Consider the following 13,838-nt stretch of genomic DNA (forward strand, 5'->3'; position numbering starts at 1 on the left):
GTGGTGGGGAAGCTGAGGGTAAAACCCTTGCGCTCTGGCTCCCGACTTATATGGAAAAGCCTTGTGCATGAGAGAATGAAAAGATAGGTGGTAACTGTCATCTCTATTCAGGCAACACATTTTGTAACAGAAATTTTAATTCAAAGTACTAAATGAAGTTCATCTTTCTTTATCAAGTTTATTTGACAATTATAATTAAATAATTTTTTATAAATGCTGATTACCTCCTGCCACTCTCCTCCTTACATACTTACAAAAATATGTACACTTGGAACATCTTATCTCTGCTTTGCATTACTACCATATGCACATTACTTCTTAGCTCTGTAGTCTCAGGCAAACTACCTAGCCTTTCTAAGCCCCAGGCCCCTCATTTGTAAATGGAGTAATAATTTTACAAATCTTTCAGAGCGACTATATTATGTGTCTGGCAAAGAAAGAGTACTCCGTACTTTTCAATACTGTAAATACCAGTAAATACCAAGTACTGTTATTACCAACATACATACAGCATAATCTTTGATATCTGTTATAGAATTGAATGTTTCTTATTACTTATCTGAAATCCTCTTCCATATGTCTTATAGACAAGTATTATCCATGTACTTGTAACACACATAGAGCTTTATTAATATTTTTCTTAATTATAATGTTAGAACTATAAGTTCATTCATAAAAAATGGAGTTTTTTATTGGCCATGGCACATGTTCATTATATTTCTCTTCTTAAGGAACAAGCACATACTAGTCCTTGCTGACACAAGAGAATACATCTCTCCCACTGGAAATACCCCCTCGTTCCCAGACAGTTCTCGTTACACAAATGGCTGTAGGGTTCTAAGATTTTTGAGTCATAAAATGAGCTCAGACTGTTCATGCGACAGGCCTTCAGATTAGACAAACAGAGACAGTGCATATCACCACAAGCTTCCAGGAAATGATTTTAAACATATCTCAATCCTTTGTATAATTGCTTCTGATAAAGATTGCATCATCCACATTTAAACATCCTGTGTGTATGATGAGGGCCTCATTGTGCCACTGAAGGGACAGCAGACCACAGCTTTACTTCCAGACACAGGGGTGCTCCCTTGCTCTGCTTGGGAGGTAATCTTGCTTGTCAAACGATCCAGCCTTTTTGAGACTGTTCAAAAAGCTCTAGAATTTTCAAAGCCACATGACCACTATTTCTAGAGAAAAAGCCACAGTGTAGTAAAAGTATAATAAATAAAACTAGAAAAGCATCAAGACCATTTTGTTAAGATCTTGTACATCCCAATGTAAAATATGTCTATAAATTCCTAGGAACATGAGCCATGTGGAAGCTGAGGTTGTATTTGAAAAACAAGGAGTGTGATTCAAGAAAACTCAGACTAGAGCCTTATGTGAGTTGTCAGAAGGAAGGCAAGGGCTGAGAGACAGAGATGGGGCTCAACAATACAGATTGTAAAGAAAGTCAAGGAAAGAGGAGGAGAAACTACGCAAACAGCAGCTTCAGAACAAGCAGTAAGAGAGTAAAGAAAATAAAGGGATGTATGTGTGTATGTGTGTGTGTTTTGTGTGTATGTGTGTTATATAAGTCTAGGAGAAAAAGACTCCCAGTTATTAAAGGAATTCACAGTAATCCCACTTTCTGTGCCCAAAGTTAACTTGACTAGTATCAGGAGGCAAGTTAATATTTAAACAGTCCTTTCCACATCTGCTACTTCCATAATGTCTGTGCAGTTGTCATAAATTAGGAGTGGAGAAGGGCACTGTGCCAATCGTCAAAACAAATAGGCAATTCTGGATTCCAAGTTTCGTATTATTTTCCTTGAGCCTGAGTGCTGTGAGGGCGCTTGTCCTAACCATGGCCACTCGGGCACTAGAGTGGGAAACACCACCACATGGATCCTGTGACAGCCCTGCCCCCTGTGACAGGCTGATGAGAGAGAGGCCAGGAGCAAATCTTGCCCTCAAGTGTCTCAGGCTTCGGGAGGAGAAAACGAGCTCTTAATAGTAAGTTAACACTATCAGTGGCACTGAAAGAACACCAACATTATTAACCATACGGGGTTGGCCCTTATTACGTCTCTGGCATTACTCATGGCTGCCCGCTCTGCATATCAGTCTTTCTCCATGGCTCTACTCCACACTCCTTAAAGGTAATTCTGATATTCTCTACTTGGCACTTCACGCAGTGTCCAGCCTGTGGTGGATTAGCAGATCATGTCCACTACTTGGCCTCTTCTGCTTCTCTGCTTCAACAAGAACGGAACAGTGGAAGGATAGACTGGCATGCCAGGCCAGCTTTTGTTCTCTTTCCTTCCAGCTTTGCACTGCAACGGGGTTGAGTTTCTCAGGTAATACAGGCACTCTCCCTTCTTTTCTTTTTGTGCACTGGGATACGCTCTTACCAGCCGGTTTCAGACAGGCTTGAGGGAAGTAAGGTCTTGATAAGCCTACCGTTACTTATTCCCAAAAAGCTCTACACTGGAGTTAAAAGCACCAGCTGAGCCAATAATAGAGTGGTGCCTTGTTTCCCAATAGCCATTGTCCTGTGTTTATATATATCTCAGGAATGTCATGAGAAGGCCATGGTAGGATTTAGGAATGTTTAGTGTCTTTGGTCTGGACATAACCCTATCAGCACCAGAATCTCACCATAAGTTGCTAATACACTTGTCTTTTAACAATGTTTTGTATGCTCAGAGAGAATCGTGGAGGGAGAAAGGGGGTATGGCTGCTTCTCACTTTCCCAGGACTCTGCCTGCTAGATTCCTGTCAACATTTTTTCCCTGTTGGTCTTGTTCAGCTTCCAACCTGTAGTGGGCCAGTGGTTGAGTTACCTTCCAATCCTTCATAAGCTTATTGTCTCTAATAGCATCTACTGCTGATAGTGTCTCTTTCTCTCAGATTTGTCTTGTCCCAGAAAAACTTTCACTTAAAAAGAACAACCTCAAGCTTGATGGCAGATTGTCCTCAGCAAGGTCATACTTATGAAGCAGAACATCAGAGTCCCCCCGAAGGTCTCGTTCAGTTCAGACCTAAGTCAAATTACTATGGTTCACTTTGTAGAGTACCTAAAGTGAATAATTTGGAAGTGGGACTTTCATTCAGTCATTCAGCAAACAATTATTGATCCCCTACTTGGTGCCAAATAGCACTCTGGGTTCCGAACACGCCATTGAACAAAAACAATGTGCCTATACTCAGAGACAGGGCAGAAGAGAGACAATGGGAGTATAAACATGTAAAGGTGATTTCAGATAGCAATAACTACTATACAGAAAAGAAATCTGCATGGAAGGTGGGAGAGTGGCTGGGAGGTGAGCTGAAGTGCTCATGTATGTAGTCATGCTCTGAAAGGTCTCTATAAAGAGGAGACATTTGAGCGGAGATTGAAAAATGAGAACCCACCAGCCAAGTGAAGATCTTGGGAAGACTGATCCTTCCAGGAAAAAAGCATGGGCAGAAGCTTTGAAGCAGTGATGAGCTTAGTGTGTTCAAGGGACAGACAAAGGACAGAATTCATAGGGCTTAAGGGTGAGGGGGTAAAACGTGAGACAGGACAGGCAGCCTGAGACCAGGTCAAGGAAGATCCTTTAAGGAATTTTAATGTCATCTGATTGGCAATAGGAAGCCACAGAGGGTTTTAATATTGGCAGTGACATTATTTGAATCATGTAGTTGACAGTTCACAAGGCTTCCCCGAGGGGGGAGAAGGGAAGCAGCAGGTGGGCTGAGAAGCAGTTGCCGCAGTACCGGCAAGGGCTCATGTTGGCTTTGAGAAAGGACTGCAGGGATGATGGGGGAAACCCATGGTCTGTTATCACATGTATTTTGGTTGTGGCATCAGTAGGACTGGTTAATGGATGAGATATGGGGTGGTGACAGAAAGAGAGGAGTCAGGATTTTTGGTCTCATCAGCTGGTGCAGACAATCAGATATTTGTTTATGTTTGATATGTCAAGCCTGGTATGTCTACTAGGCATTAATGTAGTGATGTTTGTTATGTGTGTCCGCAGCTCAGGGAAGAATCGGGGCTAGATATGTAAAATTGCGGGTCATCAGCAAATTCATCTGCCAGATTCCAAGGTCATACTATACCAACTATAACATCTGTCTAGCCTTTAACCACAGTATATGATTATCAAAGCATAATAAGATAACTGTTAGAGATGCGCTCTCATATCCCAAATGATAATAATTGCTACTCTTTGGGTTTTCAACCAGACCGTTATTATCCTTTGGGATGACTGACAAACTACAACATACGTTGCTTTCCAAGTCTCCTCATATTAGTTAATGCTTTTGTCCTGACTATTCATCTCCTCCCCTTAAGACCCCCTTAAGACTCATGATTCACTTCCTCCAAGATGTCTTTTGAGACAGTACCCTCTCGAGTGATAATTTCATTTTGTTTCCCTATCACACAAATAGGCATGCTCCAAAACGTGAATAATTTGGATTCTAAATGTTTCTTAGAATTCAATTTTTTGAGCATCGAACTTAAGCTCGCACAGAAAAAAGATTATTAATGATAGCTCTTATTTGATAAGCCAAAAATAGCCATTCAGTCATTGAAAAGAACTCTAAAGGATCCAGATTGGAAGATCCAGGGTAAGTCTGAAACCTTCTGCGGCAACAGGAAGATAAGGTTCTAATGGCAGGACTCTTGTGACCAGTGGATATCAAGACTGGCAAGGGAGGAGCTAAAGTTCTTCTACCTAAAGACAACTTTCAGAATCGTCTAATTTCCCCTGCATTGATTTTCATTATTTTAAAGGGAAACTTAAACCAGCAATGGGGGGGGGGGGCATATATTTCCATATCCTTGAAGGTAGTTGATATAAATGTAACCATGGTTTAAATGTAACCATTACACAGCATTAAAAATTGGGAGCACTTTTAGGCAAAAATGAACAATGCAAATGCACTAGAGAAAGGGAACTGCTATGATGAATTTACTATGGAATAGTTAGGGGAAGTTTTCTATCTAGGTTTTTAAAAAGTACCATTACACCATCTCATTAATTATCAATCTGAAAGTTATCATCTCTCAAGGAAAGATCCTTCATTTAAGGATATTTGAAGATATCCATTAATAATATATTCATGTACCAATTTGAACAAGCAGTTGGAGCCAAACATTAAATTTATTTAGTATTTGTATTGAAACCATAGAGAGAATATTCTTACCAGTTGCCTTTTGGATTTACAAACTGCTGCAGAGCATAGCCAAACTGTTCACTTGAAGGACCGGAAAATATCTTTGCTTCTAGGAGACCAACATTGTATGCCATACAATTTAAAATGCCTATTAAGAAAAATGAAAACATAGTCCATATTTACAATTTGTGAATATAGTTTTGTAATACAATTCTCAAAGACCACTTAAAAAAACTTGTTTTATGTAATAATCGTTTTCCTTATTAGTGTTTACCAAGGACACTATTAGTGTTTACCAGTACTTATTTGGGGTTCTGATACCATGCTAAAAAAATTTTAATGTTTTATTTATTTTTGAGAGACAGAGAAAGAGACAGAGCATGATCAGGGAGGGGAGAGAGAGTGGGAGAGCCAGAATCCAAAGCAGGCTCCAGGCTGTCAGCACAGAGCCTGCCGTGGGGCTCGAACTCATGAGCTGTGAGATCATGACCTGAGCTGAAGTTGGATGCTTAACTGACTGAGCCACCCAGGTGCTACCCATGCTAAATACTTTATATACATGATTAAGTACCCCATTCATCCTCATGGCAACCCTAGAATATGATTGTTAATATTATATTTGTTTTGCAGGAATTTCTAAGGTTCCTGAAGAGAAGTGTGTCTCACACGTGGAAAGAAATAAGGGTGAGGGCAGGATTTGAACACAGGGCTGTCTGATTCAACAGTTTGAATTCTTAAACCACATATCACCTCTAGGGACTTTTAAATAACTCTAAGCTGTTCAAAGGGCTGAAGGCTATCTACTTTTTCTCTTGAATCCCCAAGAAGATTTTGACACGGACTTTGTATGAAATATCTGTTGGAAAAGCACTGCTGATTACCTCAGAGAAGGAGGACAAATCACAGCCCCTTGAAAATTGTATCATTTTCTTTCATAAGAGATCATTTTTGAGGATGAAAATGTAGAGAATGGTGTCCTATCTCTTTTATTCCAGTGAGAACTGTCAAAAGTGGTTTTGGCTTTTGATGCTCCTTTCTGAATGCCCAAGAAACGATAATCATTTTCAAAAACAACAAAGACCCTGATAGGATAAAGCCTTGCTAGACTTTTTTTTGAAAAACCTTGTTTGTGATGGGAAGGGAATGAGGGGAAAGAGCATGGTTGATAGCTGTCCGTCCTTCACTCTGAAGAGAGAAGGATGTGTGGATATTAACGCTGTCTGTGGGAAGGGGAGTATGCTTCATCCTGTTTGAGATCTGTTTATTTTTGCAGACACCGAAGGCAGAGTGGGCTCTTTAACACTGACATCCAAGTTCTACTACTATGTGTTTTCATGAAAGAATATCCCACTTTCTGGACAGCATTGAAAGTACACAGTTTTCATCAATCTATTGTTTCAGCCACTGGAAGGTTGGAGGAAAAGGGCTTGCTATTCCACTGTGCCTGCGCAATCCTGAGAGCAGAGTGTGCCAAAGGAACTATGAGGTCAGTGATAAAACTTTGGGAACTTAAAGTAATTAACGTGCTTCTCTATGTGCCAAAGCCATTCTACCATCTCTTGTTCATTCAAGAGAGCTCAGCCTATTATTTCTTAAAAAGACAGTCTGTCAGGAAGAGGACAAATAATAATTTTGAAATGCTCTGCAGCAAAATCTACACAGCTCTACATTTGCAGATTTTCTCTTTAACATCTATTTCTCATATGCACCACTGCTCCTTTATATTTTTCAGGAAATACAATGCAAAAGAAAATAACATAGGAAACTAAGGAGGGAGCTGGAATAGACATAGAATACTGGGGTCTTCAATCAACAATCCTGGTGTTTATCTTCACCCTACTGTGCAGAATGCGATAAACACTATTTAAATATGTTACCAATGTTCTAACATACTAGTAGAAGCTTCAGAAAATGATATCAAATGTCTAATGCTGGAAAGACCACATATGACCATAATGACTCCTTTTAATTCATTAGACCTATTTGATTAGACTTCAGCAGATCAGGTAATGACATGAAATCACACTGGAATTCATTTTATCATTTAGCAGTTAAATTTCAATTTATGTATATATACACATATATACATATGTATACCTATATTTGTATATTAAATATACATATATGTACATACATACACACATATATAAAATATTGTTCAAAAACATAGATCATTCCATCTCTCTACTTAAAATACCCCAGTGTCTTTTATTAACTAATTAATTAATTCTCAAGTATAGTTAACACATGTTATATTAGTTTCAGGTGTACAGTATAATGATTCAACAATTATACACATCACTCATTGCTCATCATGATAAGTATACTTTTAATCTTTTGTATCTAGTTCACCCATCCCCTTGCCCACGTTGCCTACCTCCCATTTGGCAGCCACCAGTTTGTTCTCTGTGTTTAGGAGTCTGTTTTTCTGTTTGTCTCTTTTTCTCTTTGTTTGTTTTGTTATTTCAATTCCACATATGAGCAAAATCATATGGTATTTGTCTTTCTCTGACTAATCTTTTTCACTTAGCATTATACCCTCTAGGTCCCTCCATGTTGTTTCAAATGGCAAGATTTCATTCTTTTTTATGGCTGAATAATATTCCACAACAATATTTTACACACACACACACACACACACACACACACACACACACACACACACCTTCTTTATCCATTCATCTACTGATGGGCACTTGGATGGCTTCCATATCTTGGCTATTGTAAATAATACTGCAGTAAACGTTGGGGTACATATGTCTTTTTAATTTAGTGTTTTTGTATTCTTTGGGTAAACACCAGTAGTGGAGTTACTGGATCATATGGTAACCATATTTTTAAGTTTTTGAGGAACCTCCATACTGTTTTCCACAGTGGCTGCACCAAATTACATTCCCACAAACAGTGCATGAGGGTTCCTTCTTCTCTACATCTATGCCAAGACTTGTTTTTACTTTTTTTTTTTTAATTTATTTACGCCATTCTAACAGGTGTGAGGTGATATCTTATTGTGGTTTTGTCTTGTGTTTCTCTGATGTTTAGCGATGTTGATAATCTTTTCAGGTGTCTGTTGACCATCTGGATGTCTTCTTTGGAGAAATGTTTGTTCACGTCTTCTGCCCATTTTTAATTGGACTTTTTTTTTTTTTGGTGTTGAGTTGTATAAGTTCTTCATATATTTTGGATATTAACCCTTTATTGGATATATCATTTGTAAGTATCTTCTCCTATTCAGTGGGCTGTCTTTTTGTTTTGTGGATGGTTTCATTCAGTATGCAGAAGCTTTTTATTTTGATAAAGTCCCAATAGTTTAATTTGCTTTTGTTTCCCTTGCTAGAAGAGATTTATCTATAAATTTTTTGGTGTTGAGTTGTATAAGTTCTTCATATATTTTATATATTAACCCTTTATTGGATATATCTATATCTATAAAATTTATCTATAAAAATGTTTCTACAGCAATGTCAAAGAAATTATTGCTTATGTTTTCTTCTAGGAATTTTATGGCTTCAGGTCTCACATTTAGGTCTTTAATCCATTTTGAGTTTGTTTTTGCGTATGATGTAAGAAAATGATCTAGTTTCATTCTTTTGCATGTTGCTATCCAGTTTTCCCAACACTGGTTGAAGAGACTGTATTTTTCCTATCGTATATTCTTGTTTGTTTTGTTATAGAAATATTCCAATGTCTTATCAGTGCACTGACAATAAAATCCAGTTTTCATACCATGGTTTCAAAGGTCATTCATGATCTGACCTTGTGTATCTGGCTTCACTTTCACCACCCTCTTTGCTCACTATGTTCCAGCCACTCTGGCTTTCCTTCTGTCCTTTGAGCACAAGCAGCTCATTCTGCATTATGGCCTTTGCAGCTGCTTGACCCACTGTCTACAACATTTTCTTCCCAACTCAGCAATCTATGTTGGGAATTTTCTTCCCAGCGCAGCATCTAACCTATTTACTATTTAGGTCTTCGCTCAAACAGGTCTCTGCTCTCTTCATAGAGACTTCCCCTGACTCCTCTATCTAGCAGCAACATCCTACTCCATCAATACACCACTATCACAGCACTAGTTATCTGAAATTATCTTATGTATCTACACTGTTTTGTGTCTGTCTCTGCCTAGTAAGACCTAAACCCCTTGAGAGCTCAGATCTTATTTCTTTTATTCACTCTTTTTTCTCAGCACCTAGTATAATATTTGTTGAATGAAATGAATTTTTGATTACTATATGCTCTTCAATGATAATTTGGAATATAGAAAAAATTAGGAATAAAGCTCACTCATAGTCACATCATCTTAATGCAAGTGCAGTGAATTTGGATATACTTCCTTCCAACACTTTTTCTTCTATTATTCCAATTTGTATCATACTACTTTTTAAAATTTTTTTAACATTTATTTACTTTTGAGAGACAGAGAGAGACAGAGCATGAGCAGGGAGGCGCAAAGAGAGAGGGAGACACAGAATCTGAAGCAGGCTCCAAGCTCCAAGCTGTCAGCACAGAGCCCAACGCAGGGCTCGAACTCACAAACCATGGGATCATGACCTGAGCCCAAGTCGGACGCTTAACCGACTGAGCCACCCAGGCGCCCCTGTATCATACTATTTCTTAATGCTTACGTCTTCTTCTTTCAGAATCATTTTGACTCATTTGATGCCTCAAGAAACCTTGTGAAAAAGCAAAAATGTAGCTATTATTACCATTGTACAAATAAGGTTAGATGCCATTCTTCCTCAATGTCACACAATTGGTAGCTGAGCTCAAAGTCTTGGCCTGGCTCATTTTCTCATCCTTACTGTCTAGAACTTCCTTCATCAATGGTCTGCTCAATTCCTCACAAAATATGTCATTTTCCATCACCATTCCTTATCCCATTGATCCCAAATCTCTTCTTTCCTGCTAATTCAATTCTCCCTTCAAGACCATGCCTCTTTTGATAAATCTGGACAATTCCAATTCATTATACTTATTTCTCTTCAAATATATATTTACAACTCACTATCTATGTCATCATTTCACAACTTAGCCTATGATAATTAGTTTATAGTAAACTTAATGTAAGTATTCTGTCTAATCCAATATCTATTCCTTCTTTGAAGTCCCATTATGTATAGAAATATGTTTCTGTGTCTATCCCATAACTTAATTGAATAATATGGAAAATAACAACCATATTTGGTTCATTATATTCCCTTTCCCCACAACCATGCTTATATGTCTATACCCACTAATAAATGGATCATTCAAAACATATTTATCCAGCTCTTTTGCGTCAGGCATTTTCTAGGTCCTGAGGATATAACAATGAACAAAACAGACACTATCCCTGCTGTCATTGAGCTTTGTTCTGGTAATATGAGTAAAAAACTAATACATCATAACAGGATGAGTATTAAATTTCAGAGAACTATAAAGAACTCTGAACCAAAAGTTGATAAGAGGGTAAATCTAAGCCTGAAGGCTTCACAGAAGAGGTGGCAATTAATCTGGATCTTAAAGGATGAGTTGAAATTTACTACATAGAATGGAAGGCAAAGGTCATTCCAGGCACAAGGAATATCCTGCTCAGTGGTATAGAGATGTGAAGGACAAGAGTATGGAATAAAAAAATTGGCGCAGAAAGTCATAGACTGTTTCATTCATTTATACATTTCCAGTTCTACATTAGATGCAGTGAGTTTGAAGGTGACTTGAGCTTCACCCTGCCAGGGGCATATTATTACCCAAAGTATAAATCTTCCCTCCTGGTCCTTATGTGAATGCCTGTGAATGCAATAATAGTGCAACAAACTCAAAGGATTTATCCAGGGTAACCTTGCTGTGCATTAGTTAGCAGTAATGAAGTCCAAGCATTCCAGTGAATCTCATTAAAATTTGCTGCAAATATAAGTCCTGTATCCCCTGGACGTCTAACCAATCTTCACTATGTCCACAATTGTCTTTGGTTATAACCTGGCTTGTTGCCATTTTAATACCCATAGGCAAACCAGATAGATAAGCACAACTTGATTAATGCAGAATTCTTTTTTTCTTTAATTCATTTAAAAAATTTTTAGAGAACCTTCTGCCTGGATAATTCTTACTCATCTATGAAGTAACTTTGGGGGGGAACCTTAATAATTTAAGAATTAGTTTCACAAATATGAAATTCATCCTCTCACTTTATTTTGGAAACCAATTTTAAATTATAAGATAATTCAAAAGAGAAATATATGTTTAGGGATTAGATATAGTTAACCCAGTTTTGTTCTTAGATTGTAGTGAGGCTCAAATAGGAACAAAATCTTTTGAAAAGAAGAGCAGAAATAAATGCATAAAACAAAACAGGTCATTCTATACTCACTAACAAATATTTGGCAGAGGAAGTTTATTGACTTCCAAAATACTATTGTAAGAGATTAATGACACATATTTATAGTAAAGGATGGCAGAAGGAGGATCTAATTTGTGTGACCAATGCATAGTTTAAGCATATCTCAATATGTTGAAGGGCTGGTGGAACAGGCTTTTCATGGAAGGGGTTCATTTGCAGAAAGGTCCAGGGTAATATAAAGGAAGAAATTCACGTTAAGAGAATCAAGGCCAAAAGCAAGAGGTAGATTTGGGAAGAGTGGGGCGTTTTTAACGAGGGTGATTATATTGCATTCTGACCCATTCCTGCAGATGTATGCTGGCATTTTAGGGGGGCAATGTCTCTGTTAAATAGTAAACAAAGACACAAGAACACTGGGGCGCCTGGTGGCTCAGATCATGATCTCATAGTTTTGTGAGTTCAAGCCTCTTGTCAGGCTCTGCACTGGCAGGGAGGAGCCTGCTAGGGATTCTCTATCTCCTCTCATTCTGACCCTCCCCGACTTACACTATCTCTGTCTCTCTCAAAATAAATAAGTTAATTAAACAGAAAACATAAAAACTCTTCCAGTTGTAAAATAAGTCATAGACATGTAATGTACAGCATGGAGAGTACAGTTAATAACACTGTATTGTATAGCTGAAAGTTGCTAAGAAAGTAGATCTTAAAAGTTCTCATCATTAGAAAAACCTTTGTAGTTATATGTGGATGGATGTTGACTAGACTTATCGTGGTGATCATTTCACAGTATCTGCGTATAGAGAATCATTATGTTGTACACCTGAAAGTAATATAATGTAACATGTCAATAAAAAATAAAATCCAAATTAATCATCATATATATGTATATATATATAGCAGTCACCAAGACATGGGGCAACATGCTTCGGGGACAATGGTTCCCAGGAAAACTGTGCTTGATAGTCCAGGAGAAACGCTCTCATCTAAATCAGGTGTAGGTGAGACTCCAGGTGTGATCTGTCCTGGGGCAAAATTTCCCTCCATCTGTGGGTCTATGAACCTTGAAAATGAGTTGTCTATTTCTAAAATACAGTGGTATATACACAGAAATAAACTCAAAATGGATGAAAGACCTAAATGTGAGACAGGAAACCATCAAAACCCTAGAGGAGAAAACAGGCAACAACCTCTTTGACCTCAGACGCAGCAACTTCTTGCTTGACGTGTCTCCAACGGCAAGGAAAATAAAGGCAAAAATAAACTATTGGGCCCTCATCAAGATAAAAAGCCTCTGCACTGCAAAGGAAACAATCAACAAAACTAAAAGGCAACAGACAGAATGGGAGAAGATATTTGCAAATGACATATTGGATAAAGGGTTAGTTTCCAAAATCTATAAAGAACTTACCAAACTCAACACCCAAAAAAACAAATAATCCAGTGATGAAATGAGAAGAAGTCATGAATAGACACTTTTCCAAAGAAGAAACTCAGATGGCCAACAGACACATGAAAAGATGCTAAACATCACTCATCATCAGGGAAATACAAATCAAAACTGCATTGAGATATCACCTCACATTGGTCAGAGTGGCTAAAATGAACAACTCAGGAAACAACAGATGTTGGTGAGGATGTGAAGAAATGAGAACCCTCTTGCACTGTTGGTGGGAATGTAAACTGGTGCAGCAGCTCTGGAAAACAGTGTGGAGGTTCCTCAAAACATTAAAAATAGAACTACCCTATGACCCAGCAATAGCACTACTAGAAATTTATCTAAAGGATACAGGAGTGCTGATTCATACAGGCACATGTACCCCAATGTTTACATCAGTGCTATCAACAATAGCCAAATTATGGAAAGAGCCCAAATGTCCATCAACTGATGAATGGATGAAGAAGATGTGGTTTATATATACAATGGAATACTACTTGGCAATGAGAAAGAATGAAGTCCTGCCATTTGCAACAATGTGGATGGAACTGGAGGGTATTATGCTAAGTGAAATAAGTCAGTCAGGGAAAGACAGATATCACATGTTTTCACTCATATGTGGAACTTGAGAAACTTAACAGAAGATCATGGGGGAAGGGAAGGGGGAAAAATAGTTTCAAACAGAGAGGGAGGCAAACCAAAAGAGACTCTTAAATACAGAGAATAAACTGAGGGTTGATGGGGGGGGCATGGGGGAGAGGGGAAAATGGGTGATGGGCACTGAGGAGGGCACTTGTTGGGATGAGCACTGGGTGTTGTATGTAAGTGATGAATTACAAGAATCTACCCCTGAAACCAAGAGCACACTATATACACTGTATTTTAGCTAACTTGACAATAAATTATATTAAAAAAATAAAATACAGTGGTATG

General features: G+C 38.1%; 1 protein-coding gene across 1 annotated transcript in view; it reads right to left on the reverse strand.

Moving 5' to 3' along the window:
* The window catches only part of ITGA2 (integrin subunit alpha 2), a 109,015-nt gene that overhangs the window by 76,126 nt on the left and 19,051 nt on the right, over positions 1-13,838 (reverse strand). The window contains exon 2 of the mRNA XM_015535079.2: positions 5,182-5,299. Coding sequence (XP_015390565.1) covers positions 5,182-5,299 — 118 coding nt within the window. The remainder of the gene's footprint in view (positions 1-5,181; positions 5,300-13,838) is intronic.

This window comes from Panthera tigris, chromosome A1 (genome assembly GCF_018350195.1).
Source record: "Panthera tigris isolate Pti1 chromosome A1, P.tigris_Pti1_mat1.1, whole genome shotgun sequence".
NCBI lineage: Eukaryota > Metazoa > Chordata > Mammalia > Carnivora > Felidae > Panthera > Panthera tigris.